This window comes from Uranotaenia lowii, chromosome 3, assembly GCF_029784155.1.
Source record: "Uranotaenia lowii strain MFRU-FL chromosome 3, ASM2978415v1, whole genome shotgun sequence".
NCBI classification, from domain to species: domain Eukaryota; kingdom Metazoa; phylum Arthropoda; class Insecta; order Diptera; family Culicidae; genus Uranotaenia; species Uranotaenia lowii.
The window spans coordinates 205,230,323-205,250,498 of NC_073693.1; the positions used below are offsets into that span (position 1 = coordinate 205,230,323).

The 20,176-nt window shown below is 38.6% G+C and overlaps 3 protein-coding genes across 7 annotated transcripts in view; 1 reads left to right on the forward strand and 2 right to left on the reverse strand.

Annotated features, from left to right (window-relative positions):
* Positions 1-20,176, forward strand: part of LOC129756942 (cilia- and flagella-associated protein 298-like) — a 66,713-nt gene that overhangs the window by 2,979 nt on the left and 43,558 nt on the right. The window lies entirely within an intron of this gene.
* Positions 3,489-13,324, reverse strand: LOC129756944 (protein tipE). Of its 5 annotated transcripts, none has more exons than XR_008739574.1 (5): positions 13,102-13,324; positions 12,661-13,030; positions 12,358-12,594; positions 5,002-5,290; positions 3,489-4,234 (listed from the first exon to the last, which is right to left on the reverse strand). XR_008739574.1 is itself a non-coding variant. In XM_055754017.1 (5 exons), the coding sequence occupies exons 1-5, from the start codon at positions 13,322-13,324 to the stop codon at positions 4,232-4,234; spliced, it is 852 nt and encodes a 283-aa protein (XP_055609992.1). In that variant the 3' UTR covers positions 3,489-4,231. The 5 variants fall into 5 exon arrangements, 4 of the variants coding, with proteins under 4 accessions (XP_055609992.1, XP_055609991.1, XP_055609989.1 ...); XM_055754017.1 differs by lacking the exon at positions 5,002-5,290 and adding an exon at positions 12,038-12,056; XM_055754016.1 differs by adding an exon at positions 12,038-12,056 and having other exon boundaries at positions 3,489-5,290.
* Positions 14,285-19,932, reverse strand: LOC129756943 (uncharacterized). Its single transcript, XM_055754013.1, has 3 exons — positions 19,791-19,932; positions 14,787-16,209; positions 14,285-14,424 (listed from the first exon to the last, which is right to left on the reverse strand). Exon 2 carries the CDS (start codon positions 16,150-16,152, stop codon positions 14,797-14,799), a length of 1,356 nt encoding a protein of 451 aa, XP_055609988.1. The 5' UTR covers positions 16,153-16,209; positions 19,791-19,932; the 3' UTR covers positions 14,285-14,424; positions 14,787-14,796.

The window sequence follows — 20,176 nt, forward strand, 5'->3', positions numbered from 1 at the left end:
CAAAATCCACCTGTTGGCCGAATACCACTGTAGTCCATCCTAGCTGTAGTGGCAGCATGCCAAATCTGGCGAAAACTTTACTGGTCTTTTGTGAGATCTATTGTACGAAAAAAAAAATTTAATGCACTCCTCCTTGTACATTTCGGAGTCCATGGTCTTGTTTTTCACAAAAACCGGGGTTTTTCGTCCGCAGCTGCAAATACCTTGCCAGATAAAACACTTTCTTGTCAACTTATCGGCAAAAACGAATTTGACTTTGGCGGGGACATCACCCCGACCAGTGCAGTGCATCACTGCAGTGGCTTTATAAAATTTTTGGCCAGGAAGCTGCCCAAAATCCATCTTCGCGTACGTTTCGTCATCCATGAGGATGCATCCGTCGTACTTCGTTGGAATCTTGTTGTATAACTTCCGGGCACGTCCTTCGGCTACTACATTCTGCTTCAATGTCCGGTTTGGTTGCTTAGGATCGTATTCCTTCGCGGAGACTAATCCTTCTGACGGTGTACCTGTCGACGTTGAACTTCTTGGCGATGTCGTAGTCCGACTACCCTGTGTTTGCCTTGATCGTTCTCAACACCTTCAAATGCAGTTTCTGATTCTTAGGTCCACTATAACGCTTGGTATGAACCTGCCGATCGATAGTATGCATTTCACGGAAACGTTTGAGAACGCTGCACACGGTTGATTTGAGCATTTTTAACGATTTCGCGATTTTTTTAACCCGACCACGTCGGTTTTTACCGTGAGTGTCCAAAATTTATTTTCGTCTCGCGGCTTCCATCACGTGTAAATTTTTTGGAACAAAACGAATCGTAATGAAATTTTCAGCACTGATAGAGGAAACATTTCCGAACAAAGTTTTGTCAAAACATTCCAGATCCAACAACTAGGAGCGCAATGGTATAATAAACAGTGCGTCCAGACTCATGGTGATCCATGCTTTACCACCATCAGGCGTTATCTGGCTAACAAGTTACTGAAAGCATTCCACTTGGTCTTTCCGATATTCATTTTTAAAACCTGCTGCCTTGGAGCATTCGGTGAGGTCGTCGAGTTTGCTCTGCATGTCTTGTTGTCTTTAAGCGATCAAAACAATATCGTCTGCCAGGTAAAGGTCGTTTAGCTGCTCCATTGTCGAAGGATTCCACGGCAATCCTCGGTTTGGTCTATAGTCAATCGATCTAGTCAAGATCTCATCCATTACGATGAGAAAAAGCAGCGGTAATAAAATACATCCTTGTCTTACTCCAGCAGTTACCAGAATTGTCTTGGTTCGAACAAGACACTGTCGTGCAAGACCTTGCACGAAAATGCATCGTACTGTCCTTCGATGAGATGGACTAGTTTCTCTGGAAATCCTCGTCGCTTTAGAACCGCCCAGATGTATTCACGGTTGAGTCGGTCGAATGCTTTTTCGAAATGAACGAACACCAGCAGAAGAGATTCCTGGAATTCGTTGGTTTGTTCCAGTTTGAAACGTAGCGTTGTGATGTGGTCCACTGTTATAACGGGGACCGGAAGGGAGCAAGGTTCGCGGAAACACACTAATTAACTCGAAAACGGGACGATTTCGGACGTGTAGAAGAGATGCGTGGGTTCTCTATCGATCTGCTTTTATTACTCACACTCTTAACAAAGGTTACTCAGGAATGGGTTATCATAGAGGCAATGTGGATATAATAACTAGGTATGACATCCACACATGATCGTCCGGATCGGGATTCAGCTTGCTGCCGTGTCGATCATAAACAATTCGGCTATCTACATTGGCGGCGGCTCTTTGTTCCTCTCCGACTAGCGAGTTTGTCCAGGCTCTCTTTTGTTTCTTGTCTACAAGCTCGTTTAACTGCCTTTTCCAGCTCCGCATATCGTAAGCGATCGGCTGCTTTGGCTGACCCGGTACATGCCTGCTCAATTCCGACTTTCCCCTTTCTCCGATCATCGACCATCCTCCAAATTCCATCCGTCATCCATTCACTTCTTCTTCCACAAACTTTACCGAGAGTACCTTAGCTCGTCGTAATAAAGGCTTTCTTGATTTCATACCACTGCTCGTCGACTGTTCCGTCTGTCGGCAGTTTCGCCACTGGATTCTCCAACCGGCGGACGTCGTATCGACACCCGACTTTCTCCTCGCACCGATGGACACGCGCAACTCTCAGTCGTATCTCGCCAAGGACGAGGTGATGGTCATATGCAATGTCTGCCCTTCGTTTGTTTTGGACATCGAGAAGGCTCCTTCTCCATTTTCGGCTGATGCAGATGTGGTCAATTTGATTTTGTGACCTTATGTGCTGGTCGATGGGAGAAGAACAATCTACCGATCGCCATGTTGTTGTTGCCACAAAATTCAACAAACAGCTCTTTGTTTTCGCTCATCTGTCCTAGACCATGGCGCCCCATGATGCGCTCAAGGTCCTGATTGTCGGCGCTAATCTATGCGTTGAAGTCGTCCAAATGGATTTGAATGTCACCCTTCGGAATTTTCTCTACCACGCTGTTCAGTTGACTGTAAAACTGCTCTTTCTCCTGCAAATCGGCAACGTCGGTTGGCGCATAACACTTGACCATTGCAATTGTAAGGTTCCTAACGTGTGTTTTAAATCTTGCTACGATTATTCTTTCGTTTATCGGTTCCAATCAAATGAGGGCCGCATGGGCCTGCGGGCTTAACAGGAAACCAACTCCTCGTTCCCAAGTAGCGCGTTCTCCTCGTATGCCAGCGAACACCTGTTTTGCAGGGCAGTTGTCCGGCATTCTCGTATAGCCTTTGCCACCTTCCGTATATCGGGTTCGCCGTTGAGTCTCGTGAGTTCGTGATTCATTCTTCGCCTCCACACTTCGTTCTCCTGCACGCTGCCAAAGATGGTTCTTAACACTAGTCGCTCGAATACACTTCGTACAAGGGCTAAGTCTTCTCGTCCACAGTGGAATCCATAGTAGACACGACTTCCTCTGATCATTCACCGCCGAATCTCACGGCTTGTGTCAATGTCTGCAGTCACTTGCGAGCCGAGATATACGTAGATTTCGGCTATCTCCAGCTCGTCGCTGTCAATAGTGACTTTGTTACTGCCTGACAAGCGGGCTTGGTCGGTCTCGGATCCGCAGGCCAGTCTTCAATACCTCGTTGAGTGTATACTGGTGTTGGTTTTTGTATATGACCTACGAGGCAATGCTGACACTGCGGATGTTTCAGGGCTTCAAAAGCTCAACGATACCGAACCAGGTTATAGTTGAGTTGAGAGAGTGATATGCAGATGATCTAATTCTTTCCGTACCATATGTCGTATTTCTTTGGCAATTTTCCCGAAAAGGGTATTGGAGTCGTCTAACTTAGTCATGTTAGCAAAAAAGTAAGGCTTTTAACTACCAGCAAGCAGCCAGAACTGGCATTGTATTTCAATTGGCATTCGCGGTGAACGTAATTCACAAATCACCTCATTTTCGAGCGGCTTTCGGATAAAAAAAACATAACTTCTTCCTTTATATTAAGTAAAGCTTTGACTTTATTCCATAAATTCTCTGATTTCTCAAAAGTTACAAATTTGTATCATGTGTGCGGATTTATTTTGAATCGTCTGTTTTGTTATTCATTCACTATTGAAAAAGATTGAACTTCAATAGCCAAGCGTGTTAGATTAGCATTGTTTAGTTTAGTTGTTACGAGTTGCAAATATATTTAAAGATTTTGTTTCACTTTTTTTTGCTTGCTGAAACGATAGACTAAGTTCATTTGTTTTCTTCCTCTTGTTTTTTTACTACCTCTGGTAGCTCTATGTTTTAAATATCGAGTTTTAAAATATTAACCTTCGAAGCACTTTGCGTTTTTGCGTTCTCGTTGTGATCGCTCACAAATGCGATAAGAGCTAGATGATAAAAATATAATAACCATTATATTCGCTAGATCTAACCGTAATCTTTGGACTTGGTTGTCTGTCACTATCTATAAAACAAACGAACAAACACGAAACCTAACGATTGGAAATAACAGTCAAATGTACAAAAATAATATGTCTAAAACTTATCAATTATTTTTCCTTGAAATTCGATGAGGTGCTGAAATTTAGCAAACTTAGTTCTTCTTTTCAAAAATCGGTGATGAAATCTTCGATCTTCCAGGTTGGGTATCTTTGGAATCCGCTGAACCTCTCCAAGGGATGATTTTCACTGGTGCAGTTAAATTTTGCTCATATAATCTTGTTGGTAATCGAGGTTCCAAGACTGTTTACTGTCGGTGAGCGTAGATTGTGTTTGATTCGTCGATAGACGATATTTAGTGTGTGTTTGAGATTTTTGGTGTTTTAGCAGACAGATTTACAGGATTGTCGGTACAATGAATAGTAGTAGTTGATAGGTTGGCGGAAATGAAACAATAGTTTGTTGTTAGGATTTCTTGAAAGTTGAAACTATAGTTTGGTAAATCGAAAAGAATAATTATTAGAAAAATAATTATAACAAAAATACTAAGTTCGAAACGAGCATAAAAATTGTAAATACCAAAATTGAGATTTTTGCTTCTATTGTTGAATCATAAGTGAACATTTTGATCGAAATTCATTAATCTATGAGAATGCTATGCAAAATATCCTTCTGTTTTGAATAACGTTATGGTATTTAGATCTATTTTATCACGAGTTTAAATTTATATACAGATGTCTGCATAGTCATATGGTTTTGTACAGTATTTACAAACATTTAAATTTTTGAGCAGATGATTGAACAATAGAAAAGCTATTTAATAGCCCGTCATGCTATACTTCTGAATTGTTCTATTGGTAATCGATTCGAATGATAACTGTCGATAACGGCACTGAATCAGTTTCAATGATCAGTTGTTGGGTAGTAGCGAGCCAAACGCAGATATTGCGATAAATGGATTTGCAATCGGTGCAACATGGAGTCAAAATGAAATAAAAATACTGTGAAAAAGATTTGGCAAAGACATGCAGCAGTTTAACTATAAAATTGAAAGTTTAAGATACGAAAAACGGTTACTGTCGAGACTGATTCGGCATTACGATGCTCCTTATTGCTTGTCGAGGGAAACAATTTCTTGGGTTCTGTCTAATAGGCATGGTGGTGGACTTTCCGATTAGGAATCAACGAAACGAACAGAAAAAAGATTTTGGTAGACATGGAAAAAATGATGGCGGTGTTATGGGGAGGGTGGTTTGAGAAAATTTTTCAACTTGTGAAAAATCGGCTGCTGCGTGACGAAAAATTGAAAATAAACTTTCAGTAGTCTAATTCGTCTTCCTCATCGTCACTACGGCACAGAAGTTTGCTATAAAATATGAGAGAGAAGCAAAAATGATATTGTTTGATAAGAATTATGAAACGTACAATACATATGCATTAAGGTTAAAATTGAAAATGTAAGAGATGTGTTAAGTACAAGAGCAAACGGTGCAATGGTTGTCGTGTGTTAGATGGCTGATGTAGTGGGTGTTTTGATGAGAATAAACACAATTACTCGTACTCTTTGATACACTCAGGGATCAAATGCTTTTTAATTGGTTAAAACTTGCCCGGATTTCAAAAAAGTTTTTACTAGTTGTTGCATCCTAGATATGCCTCTGGCGAAGTATAAGACTATGAGAGACAAGCTCGAAACATCAGCGATAACAATCGCTAGAATAACTGAGCTCTCAAGTATCTAGAACTCGATAATGTCAGATAAGGCCGAGTTTAGGGATGAATCATCCGACAAGATGAAAATCCCAGAAAAAAAGAAAAAATAATAAGGCCGGGTTCTTGGGAAGAATGACAGCTTGCTGTTAAATTCTTTGAAAAAATAAAAAGAATTAATCTCGAGATGAACCCAGTAAATGGGCCGTCCGGGATTCCTCATTGACAGATAATGGCAGGAGATTTTTTTGCGTTCCTATTTCCGCAAAAGAGAGAGACTAGACCGGGTTGGAGTGTTGCCCAACGCAAGTATAACAAAAAGCTCCAATACGGGCAAAGGGAATTCGATCGTCCAAATGGGTAGAGGTTTCGACAGCTCATATGAGAAATTTTCATTATTTGAGAAATTTGAAAGTTCGCCAGCCCATATGGGCAATAAGTTTGTGATTTTATAATTTGACAAATTTGAGGATGTCTGCAGCCCAGAAGGTCAATAAGTAAGTGTTTTTTTATAATTTGAGAAATCAGGTGATCTGACAGCCTAGTTGGGCAATCTGTTAGTGTTTTTGATATTTGAGATTAAATTAATGAAATTAAAATCGACAGTTAGCCGGGTATCAGCCCATGGACGTCGTAGGATAAAATAGAATAAAATAAATATGTAGCCGGGTTTCAGCCCATAGCATCTGATAATTAGCCGGGTTTTAGCCCATGGCCATCAAAAATATAATATACCCCATGGCATAGAAATTTTTATTATAATAAAAAAAATGAATATAAATGAAACATTCAAAAAGAGAGAATGTGGCATCTTAGATATGCCTCCGGCGAAGTATAAGATTATGGGAGACAATCTCGTAACATCAGCAATAGCCATGGTTGGTCCGCACTTCTCAAATCCGACAGTGCGCTGTGTAAATCGCACCGTTATCTTCTTCGATTTGTAGAGCACCACACTTCATTCCGAAATGCTCTACACTCGTTTCCGAGTACAGCCGAAGCCAAGTGCCGAGCAAAACCAGTGCCCCAATAGCAACAATACTGTGTGAGCAGGAGAGATCCCGAAACACACATCTGAAGTGCATTTTTTCCTTCTCTTCCTACCATAGTAGGCAAACAAACAGCACGAAACGATATTGCTTCTTCTTCTTCCTTTTATTGTTGGGATAGAACCAAGCCTACTGTGTTTCTATAGCGCTGCTCCCCTACACTTAATGTGATGATTTTTTTCTCTTGCTCTCACTCTGATGAAGCGTTCTCTGCTCTTTGATTTGGTGTACGCCCGGCGTCTTAACAGAGCAGGGCAAGTGTTTCAAAACGAAAAGTTCACTGAGTTGCATTTTTCAAGCCGCTCGGGGAGAAATTGACAACCATGGCAATAGCAATCGCTAGAACAACTGAGCTCTCAAGTATCTTGAGTTCGATGATGTCAGTGAGAATTAATTTACGGGATAAATACATAAACAAGTTTAAAATCCCAGTTAAGAAAATAAGAATAAATCTGGTAACAACCCTGTATAGCAGTGATTGAAATCCTCAACCATTTTCTCATCAGAGGCATTCAAAATACACACTCTGAGGCATCGTATAGTAATACAGGAGACGATACATATACATTCATTCAAACCTCCCCCCATGAGGAGGATCTGCTCCGAGAGACACTATCCGTTCGCTGCTCAGAACGAACTCTCTCAACGTTCGGTCGCTACATGATGCATGAAATAGACGAGGCACACATAGGGTAAATGATCTTGAGCGGAACTAAATGGCTCATTTCGACGCAACTCGAAACAGTTGATCAAGCGGTATGGCTGTGGGTTATATCCGAACAAAAAAATTTTCAGTTCAGCGGATAGATTTTGGTTTCTGCTTTCTAATGATGAATTTTAAAATATTTTAGACTAAATCCTAATAACTCTAGAGCTGTTTTACTGGAGTAAGAATTCTGATCTTGAGCGGAACCACGCTGATCTTGAGCGGAACTAAAATATGATCTTGAGCGGAACCATTTTCGTCTGTCAACATCTTTTATAGCTCTCATTCCTAATACTTGTGTAACTGTGAAACTTCAATTAAATTTCATCTTTGAAGATTTTAAAGTTAAAAAATCAATGTTTTTACGTAAAAAGGGAACTTAGCGTTCCAAAGTTGTTCTCAAAATATCCGTTAAAATTTATTGCATGCTTAACCTTCCAAAGCTGTTCGCAAAATCTGCGTTTCGGGAAAATTTGACTTGTAATTTGTTGTTATTCCCGTGGCTGCAAATATTGACTGATTTTTATGATATTGGATTCATTGTGTAGGTTATTTTTTCTAGTTTCTAAATATTTTTAAAAGAAGTGAATTTGTTCAACTAGGTTGTCTGTAGTTGGCTCCGAATGAAAAAAGTCCCAAACAACAATTTTATTTTTAAATTGCTTATAATTTCTGACAACTTTGCAGTATTTGGGTGCTTTTTTAATTTCTAGAATTGTGAAGAATACATCTATCCGACGATGTATAAATATGTGGGGGTCCAATGAATTTTTTGACCGCAATTCTGGATTTTCCGGTAGAAAAAAAAATCTAACTCAAAACAAAGACATCCAATTTTGTCTTTGCATCGCTGTATCTCATTTCTTAATGAATTGATATTTCAAACTTAAATTTTAGTTTTTTGTCGTTAATTTGACTAACATTTTCATTGATCGTATTTGGTCTCTCTAAAACGTCAGTTCCTCAGTATGTTGTAATTGTGATTAAGATGCTTTGAATCTGCGCTTCGGGTCATATTGACCAGAACGACTTTTGAAGGTAACGACAGAGTCAGAAATACATAAGAAGATGCCTTTAATTATAGAATTTGCAAAAAAAAAACTGTACATCGCTCTAAATCAATGTTTTTGAGAAAAAAACCGATTTTTTGTCATTTCTCATTCCCTTAAATCCTTTAATTACATTGGAAATTCATGATAAAATGGATCATTTTTATATTTTGATTGGGAAAAATCAGTTTACGTTGAGAATCTTTTCATACCTTTCTAATTGAAAGTAAGAAAACTAAATTTAATATTGATCAAAAAAATTATAATTATGGAAATCCGATCAAAGTTCAAAAATTCTGTGAAATCTGTGATGAAAGTTTCCTCAAAATTCTGTGAAAACCAAATTTTTCTGTGATTTCGGCAATCTTGCTCTAAGCAACTCATTCAAAGAATAAAGTTGATTATAAATTCCAGTTTTTTATGAATCAAGATTAAATTTATTTAAATTTAAAATTTATGGAAACATTAATTATTTAGCTCAATTGATAAAACAATCATTTCTCAAACCGACTTCCAGTTCGAGCTCAAGTGTAAAATCAAACACAAGGGAATTGGATAGAGTTTAAATACCGGCCCACCAATTGAATCGTGGAGTATTATAAAATAGCTTGCTTTGTGTGCTTTGCTACACTATGTAAAACTGAAGGAATGTGTGTTAAAAACAATTTAAATTTTTGTTTATTAGGTAGAATATCGTTTTCAATTGGAATTTGAACATATAAAACAACCTTTTCAAATGAAAGCTACTTCTTAAAGTACGAATAGTAATGGCAATGAAGATTGATTCTTATTCTGAAATAATGACTTAACTTTATTGGCTTCATTAGTTCTCGAATTATGCCAAAAAATATGTATGAAAGCATTCCTCCTCCTTCCCGTCGACCCTCTGAAAGAAAGAATCAAAAACACATTTCTTGTACCCCAAAAATTTAAACTTTTTGTGTGCCTAGCTTGGTACGCTATGACATCAATTAATTAATTTTTGTTCTATTCGAATTTAATCATACATCTTTTCTTTCCCTAAAGCGGATATAATAAGGAAAATACAAAGGTGCTGCATATATTCAGGGGTTAAAATCACGTGTGAGACATTAGGCATAAGACAGCGCACCTAGCGGTTTATTTCGGAAGCTAGTAGTTCCGCTCAAGATCAAAGATGGTTCCACTCAAGATCATATTTTACTTTTAAAAACTACGCGATTTATTGATATTTTGATAGAAAACTTGTTACTAAAACACGAATAATGCTTCTTTAAGAATTTTTCTACTATTTTAGTCATTAAGAATCAGTTTATAACGGCCAAGGGTTACATAAATTGACGTTCAAAGTCAGCGTAGATTGACGAAAATTGCAGCAGAAATGCGTATGATTTTAAATCTTCTAATAACATTATTTCAGTTAATAAACTTTAGCAAAAATGTTAATGCTTGTTTGAAAAGATTTTGAAAAAGTATTTTTTCAACATTTTGATAAGATTCATAAACAATCATTGCCTACATCTTAAGAAAAATAAATGGTTCCGCTCAAGATCAGATTTCGACTAGTTCCGCTCAAGATCATTTACCCTACTCATTTACGTTATTGAATTTGATGGACTCAAGCCGATAGCTGTCGTTGAGGAGAACATCTTCAACCTCGCCGCAAAGGTTGAGGCAACAACGACAACAACCGAACTTATTGCATTGCATGCATAGGCCCGCAACGTATGGAGCAAGGAGAGGGGAGGAAAAGAAACGAAAAAACTAGCTGCCTGCGTGCGGTTGCTGTGCAATAATAGCAATAGCAGAAAAACCTCGGGTATCAGCGTTGCCACATGTAAATCTGTATTTTCGAGCTAAAAAATCTTTTAAATCTGTATAAAATCCCAAAATTCTGTATTGAAATCTGTATCAAAAATGTTCATTCCGGATACTTACGCTGATTTACGGTGACCTTTTTATAAACCTGATATTTTGTATACGCGAACCGTTTTTGGTTTAATTTTGTCCGATTAATTATAACAGACAAAATACAGGTCCTCTACGTGTGTGAAATAAGGTCATGTAAAGTTTTAGGTCGATATATTTTGTTTTGTTATAACGATCTGTGTTCTGCTGGGGCTTAACATCCAGTTGGGATTTGAACATTGTGTCAATAATTTTTACCATTAAATGTTACATTCCCTATAATGCAATGACCAATTTTGGTGTACGATTCTTAAACACAGGATTTAAAAATTTCTTCAACCCTTTGCTTGTTGTCTTGCATTGTAACGGTTCCGAAGTTTAATCTGGAAGTTTTTTCTTATTTGCAAGCGTGATAATTGATGGATGATTGAATCATCAAAGTAGATGATTTTTGATTGACTCGAAGTATAATCAAAATATCTTGGAAAATATCAGATTTTCTGAAAATCTGTATGAAATCTGTATAAATTTCTAATTATCTGTAATCTGTATATACAGATTCTGTGCTTGAAAATTTTCAAAAAATCTGTATACTTACAGAAAAATCTGTATATGTGGTAACGCTGTCGGGTATTCGATCCAGGCACAAACGAGGAGACTCGGGTTTGCTCTGCCTTTTGAATTCGGTTCCCTCAAGAATGTAACAGGAGATGAGTGAGAGCCATTCGTTTGGTTTTTTGGATTCGCTGCCTCGAATGTATATTGCTTCTTGAAGGCGGGCCATGTGAGAGCGTATGCATCATCGGTTTTGTCGTTTTCGCTGCCTCAAAGCAACCTTTGCTTCCGAGTAAAGCGTTGAGCGAGAGTTGGTTGATCAATTCATGCTCAGCAAAATTCAATCACTGCTGTATAGAGGCGAATCTACCAAGCAAGCCTCTCTAATAAAATAAATTAAACTAAATTATCAACCCTGTAAATGTCCGGTCCGGCATTCCAATTAGAGCAAAAATATTGTTACTTGACATTTTACTAGCGCCTGTCTATAGGCACTTTAATTTTCTTACATATTACATTGTCTAAAAAAAGCAGTTCATTCTGTCGAAGATTGTAATTGGGAATCAGCTATGAAGGCCGAGGATCTTTCGTACATAGGTCGGGAAGCCAAAAGAAGGCATAAACATTAATTATATCCCCCTTCGGGGTTTTCGGAAGTATCAAAGGGGGTGACAAAAGAATAATTTGATATTTGTTCCGGCCTTATTATTCTGAATTATTATACATTTCCACATTCAGGGCAAAATGCTGCTTGTCTGCTCTGACATGTTCTGCAGAATCTATTTCGGACAGTAATAGTTAGTATCAGCTTAGTAACTATTTTGTACATCGTATGCCACTTTATCCAGTTCGGTAAATAGAAGAACCTCAACTTTCTAGAGAATCCAAAATTCTCATGTCTTTGTACATCAGTTACTTTCAACAACTTCCAGGGAGTAATTGTATTTATTTTCAAAAACAATCTCAGCTTTCAGATCCGACTGTGAGCTGATAGATTATCAGAAATTTTATTCAAACAACAATGATCGTGTGCAGATAGTGTGTATGATCGACCGAGTACTACTGATAGATGATAAAACGTTAGGAGAGTAAAATAAAGGAAGAATGGTGTGTGACTTTATATTACAAAATTTGAAATACTTGGTTTGCGTACGCACATCGAGAGATAGATCTGGACTATTGCGCGTCAGAGAGATATTAGAGCAACAAAGTGTTTGAAAATTTGGAGTATTAATGCAGTTGTTTCGAACAGAAGAGCGCACACGAATACATATAATCTGGCAAATGGCGTTTAATGGTGTGAGAAAAAGTAGTTCTTCATTGATATTTGGCGGTGGGAGGCATGTTCAGATTTTGTTCTTTGGAATATGCATTTCAGTTCTGATTTTTGTTTGAATAAGTTAGAATTCCAGCTATTTTGGTTGTCAGGTAAAAGTGAAGCGTGAAGTAGCGTTAGCGTGATAAAAAATGTACTTACTTTTCCTTCGTAGGATATTTTTCGGCGTAGACACGTGGCGATTTATGGCACGCCTTATCGCAGCATGGACAATACCAATAGCTGAGCACTCCGATCGAAACGGCAAAGAGCACATTCGGTATGATAAGGGACAGTATAAGATGTTTAAGGTTGTCTTCCCAAGAGTATCGAGCAACCACCATTTCGGGATAGGCTCGACTGTAGTAGCAAGGAAAAGGTTCTCCCACATGGGAATACCTGTTGAAAAATAGGGACAAAATTAAGTATAATTCGCTACCCCTGCAGCCGATTAGTTATCCTGACCCGTATTTCTTTGCGAATTCGGAGCAGTTGACTCGCGGTGGATAACCACAGCCCTCCGTGTTGACGAGAAATTTCGTGTCCATCACGTCCCATTCGATGCTGTCGAGATCGCGTGGCTGGGCCTGCCACTCGTGATATGCTATTTTAGTGTAGTTCACCAATAGCTGGTGACATCGAATCGCTGCCGTGGTGCATCCCTCGCGACAGGAGCTCCAGGTGCAGTTTCTCATGCCCTCGGCGTACACATGATCGGTGACGACGCATGTCACTGGCACTGGGTCATAGTCGGATACGATTGTCGTTATTGCGGGATCTACTACGAAGGGTATAAGAAACAGGAAGGCAAACACGGATAGAATGGCCGTTGTTCCTGTAAAGAGACAAAACGGAATGTGAAATAGATGCTAAGGCGTCTTAAATCGTGATACCGAGATCACTTACCCAGGCACAGCGATGTATAAAACTTGGCCTTGTCCAGAAGTTCTGCAATCTTCTCCTCCCGAGTGGGCGGTTTCGGCTCTTTGCTCGACGATTCAGCCACACTTTGTCGGCTGTGCGTTAGGCTCGCTTTGCTGTTGTTCAAGCTTGGTTTGCTCATGGTCGTCAAACTTGGGGCCGCTGACAGTGTCGAAGAAGACGAACGCATCTCATTGTTTGCCATCATCTTGCTCTACTTTTTTTTTCTCTTTGGTAACGATGATAGCTATCACTGATCACGTAATGTTGTATTGTGTATGATAGTGTTCTTACGAGCCGTATTTAATTTTTAAAGCAAATTTTTATCTGTATGCTAATCGTTCTTCGTATTCTGTATTTATAGCGTTTTTAAAATAAGTTCACTAGTAGTTTTGTATATAATGTTCTACGATAGCTTGTTCATCTATGACGGTTCAAATGTTGATTTCATTTTTTGTTTTGCTGTGTTAGTTTCGATCATACACGCATTCCTCTGTTCCTGTGTTGTTCCGCTGGTTTATCATTGACTTCTAGCAACGCGAACAGCTCCTGTAACGCTTTTATTGCAAACCAAGCGCCCATGAGCTTATTCCATGACTGAGAAGCCTCGATATTGATTCTGGTCTTGTACTTTTTCTGCGATGTTTATCAATGTGTGGTGTAGATTTTCAAACTTTGGTTAGTAATAAAATATCGAACCCAGGTAATTCTAACAAGAACTTATATGATAACACATCTCATATAATCCGGTTGCCGTAGTACAAAATTGGGACTCTGGCTTTCATTTCATTAAAAGACTTAGACTATTGCAGGTTGGTAGCACAAAAGCGAACATTAACATGACTTAACAATATGGATATCAAAACAGATCTTCTCCTTTCGTGTCAACACAATTCAAATCAGTTTTTTGGGAAACTGCAGGGATTAGATTTTAGAGGGTATCTTTAACTTATGATATTGGTCATTGGATGTTTCCGAGGAGTCGTAACAGTAGTTAAGAGTGGATTTTCTTTGCATACAAATTTCATTCGATTCGAATAGGACGTTTCGTGCAGTTACTTAAGTAGATGTTTAGGGTTTAGTAAAATGTGTTATTGTCTTTAGATCGTAACACTGACGCGTTCCAACTGGTAGACATAACTAAGAGCTATCCGGTGCACACTCAACATACTGAGGACGAGAAAAGTAAGGAGGTTTTTCTAACCTTTCGATTTCAAAGCAGAAGAAACTGTACTGTTGATGCAAATCAGTGCAGCGAAAATACACCCGATTGATGGACTGGACTGTCTTCTTGCAGTAGAGGAATGCCTGTAATGTAAAAGAGAAAGAACTTAGTTATCTGCGAAATACCAAAAACACTCTCGATAAGAAAACAAACAGAAATTTATCTACATCGTGAGCCAATTTTCCAAAAAAGCTTGCGCAGACACAGCTCCATGAAACAACAAGGGTTTTCTGCTAGCATTTACTAGACTGGCTTGACAAACATCAATTAAAAACTGCCCAACAGCGAAAAAATCCTTGTTGTTTTCAACCAAAGCACAATCTCGATGACGGTGGAGGCGCTGCATAGAAGTGAGATTTGAATTTGGAAAAATGTCTCACAATTTACAAAACTACCGCAAGCAACAAGCAACGGAACTTAAAATCAAAACAAAACTGGTCCTTACGTGATGGATCTCAGAGAGCCATGACCGAATCGCCGCCTCCACCACCATCACCAGATTTGGCCTTAGCATTTGTTTTGGCTGCGCCATTAGCAACGGTGGTTTCTTTCTTTTTGAATCCGACGAAACGCATCTTGGCATCATCTCCTATGTAAATGGTGCGTTGACAGAATATCAAGGTCAGGCAAGAGACGCCAAACAGAATCGTTGGTACGTAGAACCCGACGAGGAACTGTTTTTCAGTTTCAGCTAAATCAAATCTAGCGACCACCGATTCCGTATTAGCTTTAGAGTAGAAACAGGGGAACCTAGCTCTGGCGTTGTGATCGGTACCATCTTTGCCATATTCCTTGAGGAAGTCCCGACACTCATCCTGAAGCGTATTGACGCAACCTTCTAGATTGATCATCAGCCGTGATTCATTTGAAATGGTCAAATCCTGCTCCAGTGGGGAAATGGTTTTCAGCGGTGTTGATACTGCATAGTGCAGGTAGCTTAGATAGGTGAAATTGGTGAGGTCAGTAAGCTCATCTTTCTCCAAAAGTGATCCGTTAACACAATCGGTTGCTTGAATACCATTGGTGGTGTTCTGTATGGTGTAACACGAATTCATTATCACTTTCCCGTCACTTTCGTTCCAAACCTCTTGATTAGTTATCGTATCAACCGCACTTGAACATTGCGAAAGATAAACTTTATCTCCACTCAATAATATCATATTCTTATTCCTGGTCGGAATATCCACACAGCGGCGGTCACAATTGTATGGAGTTCTTATCTTTCGACATGTTCCACGGTTACAGGAGAACAGCCCGTGTATATCAATGCAGGTGATCTTGCCTCGTCGTCCGGAACATTTCATCGGTGCATCGGTGTTCTTGAAAACACACTCGAATGCATCCGTTATGTTGATACACATTCCCGTGGTACAGTTAAAAGTTCCGGTGAGATTCTTACATTCATCCGCAATACAACGAGCTTTCTTGGCATTCTCTTGATCTATACCATAGCATGTTTTGTTCGCTGAATTGGTACAGTTTTGAAACGTCAGGCTGCTTCCGTTGGTGCGCAAATGAACATAGATCTGGATGCAGGCACCCGAAGTCTTGCTAAGACACCACTCACCACATGAACCCCATTCGCAGGCATCTTTGTTCAGCGCTCTGGTTGTTGTACACATCACCGGGGTTTCATCGATTCCACTCTTCTGTGCCCGAGACGTTGGCATATAGATGGCCACCGTAAGGTAAACAATCGCTACGGTGCTCAGTACGAAAGTTAACTGGCAAATGCAAATGATACCACATATCCGGGTGTCTTGAGGTGGTATTATTAGATCTTCAACAGGAGTTTGTTTCTTTTTCCCCATTGCTTTCGGTTAGGCTGGTTTTTGGATGGCTTATGGTCAAAACTTGTACCCGATAATCTGTTGATAGGCGGTTAAGTAGATGATAGTAAAACCTATTATTATTTATGGTAAGCAGAATGAGAAGACTTGATTTTTCATAACTTTATAAGTCAAACACATAACAATTATTTCTGAGAAAATAAATCGAATTTCGGATTTTCAACATTATACAAAAAAGTTACTTTAAAAGTCTTGCTTGCAAATTGCGGTGTTTTTCAAACAACGAACAGGAAAGCACTTTAAGCACAGAGAACAGACGTACAAGCTCGAACAAAAAATCTTCAAACAAGTGTGTAAAATTTCAAATGCTGACACCCAAAAAATACGTTGCAACTTGACTTAAAACAGTGCCATCTATTGCGCCGTTCAAAAGTTTCAAATCAAATTTTCACAGTTCTCTTTGGTGTATTTGGAGACATCTGGTGGTTAAGCCAAAAAGGAAAAATTGGTTAAAATGTTCGTTGGAAATTTTACACAAGTTTCGTGAGATAGCTTGTACGTCTGTTCTCTGTGCTTTAAGATAATAAATCTTTTATAAAACTTTCGATTTAACCTTTCCTCAGTTTTTCGGCCTTGTTCAATGATATTCGAATCCAATTTCAAAAGCATTATGAGATGTTTAAAGAGATAAATAATGCGATATGGACTTGAACCGCCCCGGTTCACTATCGAATCAATGTTGTAGCGTCAACTACAGAAATGTGCTGAGTGAATCGGGGTTAGGATAAAGTCTGTTTCACATAGAATCTGGTCGCATCTTTTCATTTACTGCAGCGCCCCTAGTTCTCACATCGCGAATCTATTGACAGTGTTTTGATCCGGATGGTTTGTTTACTTAGTAGTGAAAATTTCATCAAGATTGAAGCAGTCAGTCGAAAGTTATCGACGATGGAACGCGAAAGGCGAGAGAAAATTCTGCACACTCACGTAGAGAAACCGACGAGGTGAGGGGTAAAGATCGCGAAATTCCTGAAATATCCAAAATCGACTGTAAATTCGGTGCTGCAACGTTACCAGGGGACCCTTACAGTGGATCGAGCAAAACAAACCAGGCGTAAAAGTGGAACATATGACCGGAAGCTGCGAGCAAAGGTAATTCGATCAGTCCATAATGATCCTGGAATCTCCTTGCGTGATTTGGCGAAAAAGCTCAAGACGAACCACAGTACAGCTCGACGAATTTGTTTGCGAGAAGGCTTGCGGTCGTATCATGCAAGCAAACACCCCAACAGGACGCTGAATTAAAACCTGGTTGCCAAAACCAGGACAAGGAAGTTTTACGAGAAATTGTTGACCAAGTACAACGGATGTATTTTGATGGGCGACGAAACTTACGTCAAAACGGATTTTGGAGAAATAGCCGGTAACAAATTATACCTTGCGAAGCGTAAAGGGAATTTTCCGGGTAGATTCAAATTTGTTTTCGCAGATAAATTTGCTCGTAAGTTGATGATTTGGCAAGGGATCTGTAGTTGTGGAAAGAAGACTAAGATTTTCATCACTGGGGACACAATGAATGGAAATGTTTACAAAGAAGAATGTCTCCAGAAGAGGGTTTTGCCATTCATTCGGTCCCACAAAGCTCCGGTAAAGTTCGGGTCAGACTTGGCAAGCTGCCACTACAGCCGGGATGTCCTTAAGTGGTATAAGGAGAACAAGATCGATTTTGTTGAAAAAAGTATCAATCCACCAAACTCTCTGGATTTTTGTCCCATCAAGAAATATTGGGCAATAGTTAAGGGCAAACTGAAGAAATGTGGCAGAACCATGAAAAAAACCCGCTCAAATGGAAAAGTGGTGGAACAAGATGGTGAATGAGGTTACCAGCAGTACTGTGCAGAAAATGATGGGTGGTATCACAAAAAAAGTTCGAAAATTCATCCGAAAAGCTGACGAATGATTTTTATATATTTTTTCCTTAAAGTGCAATAAAAACCATACCTGCGGAAAAATGATCTCTTTCATCCGAACAGATTCTATGTGAAACAGACTTTATGCGTAACTAATTTATGTAGAGTGGTCACAATACTGACACAGATAGCCTCATGTTGATAGGTTTTTCCATTACACTCATGGATTATTTACATTACAAAAACGTAATGTCAGTCAAAAGAACGAAATGTTTCAGAGACGTTTTGAAAGAATACCTAGTTTAATTTGAAGCATCTTTTAAGGAAGCTCCGTTTTGGAATTAAGGAGTCTAACATGTGTTGTGAGCCTACTAGGTTGAATATTCTTCTGAATCAAAGCAATCGAAAGATTCCTTTTAATTTAATCACGGTATAAGAAAATTTCTGGTTTTTCGACAGCAACTTCCATTACCAGGAGGATCAATTTGAGTTTCTTGGTGTGGGGAAGTGTGGCGGTCCATAAAAAACTCTTGCTATCTTTTTCATTGCGGATTTTTAATCAATTAAATTAATTTGATCTCCAAGGTTGAGAAAAAAATAAGCGGAACCAACATCCTATGCATATGTTAACCAGATGTAGGATTCACAATCCATATAGAGCACCCAAATAAAATAGAAATAAGATTGAAACAAAATTTAGATACAGGTGTTGAAAACTCGCGTGAGCTTGCATTACATCGTATGAATCAGAATGTAAACAAACAGTTTTATTACGATCAAAAACAAAAACTCATCCATTTAGAATATTTGTAGCCTGAACAACATATTCTATATGTGAAATATAAACTTTAAAGCTGTTTTGCTAACTGTTGCAGCAGTTTTCTGTGAATTTTTAATGTATTTCATACGACGTAATGCAAGCTCACCCGAAAAAGTTTGAATAGAGCATTTCAGAAAGAAGCTTAAAAACTATATACCAAAACCGTAGGTACCAATTTTTGTGTTGTAAAAAAGTGCCGATAAACTGGTTTGGAAATTTAAAATTGAAAACTCATAATTCTAAATACTTATTTATTTTGTTATACACTTTCAGAGATTATACAGATTCAGAGTTCAGAGTGCAATTCATGCTTAAAAATTCAGAAGGTTCCAAACCTAACGAAAAGAATAACATTTATGGAAAAATCAATATAAGAACTTGATTTTTGGATTTAGATACTTTGATATTAAGAAATGTAAGTCTCAATTTTGAGACATTCGACAAAAATTTTGATTGGAAAAAACTGAAGTATTTTTTATTTAATACAAAGTATTTTTTTCAGATTGGAGATCCATAGATATAAATATTTAATTTAGTACATCAAAGTGATAATTACTTAATTTTTCTTTTTTTTTTAAGCGTTCTCCGTTTGACCTTTTTTCATTCGGCGTTTGCCTTTCTCCACAGTAAGCATGTGTTCATTATCCTTGCAATCGAAGCCAGAAGATTGCATGGTTATTATTTTTTCCATTGCCATATCTCTCTTTCACTCGGTTGATTCTTCCGCATTGAAGTGTGTCCCTTTTCCCCTCATGTCGTCATTTAAACGTACATGCAAGATGAAAAATCAATTTTTCACCAGTTTCGATTTCGGTTTGATTTCAAAGATTTTCATACTAATTGAAATCCCATTATCATCTAGTTTCATTTTATTAACATCTAGCTTTAAATAGTTTATGTGAAAATTGAACTTCGATACTTTCACTTACTTTTCTCTTTGTTCTAGAACAATCAGGACGAATGTTCTTCTACGGTAGAATATTGCACTTTATCGGCCGACTATCGTCTCCCTAGTCCCTTGGAAATCTTAACTTATCATCACAACAATCTATAGCCACTAGTTTCCACCATTTTTGATAGCCTAGAGCAGAAAGATTACTAATTTTGCAAATTTTTCAACTGGTCGATATGAATCACGTACATCCTGGGTCCTTTCTGTTAGCTGAATGAAAATTCCTTCATCACTTTTCTTGTCTCCTGCCTCGGTGAGTTGGTGAGCTGGACATGGGAAAGTGAGCGTTTTTTGGCGCCAGCGCAATGGTTCGCCCGAAAGTATGCTGACATTCGTTGCTCACCAAAACATTAGGCATGATTA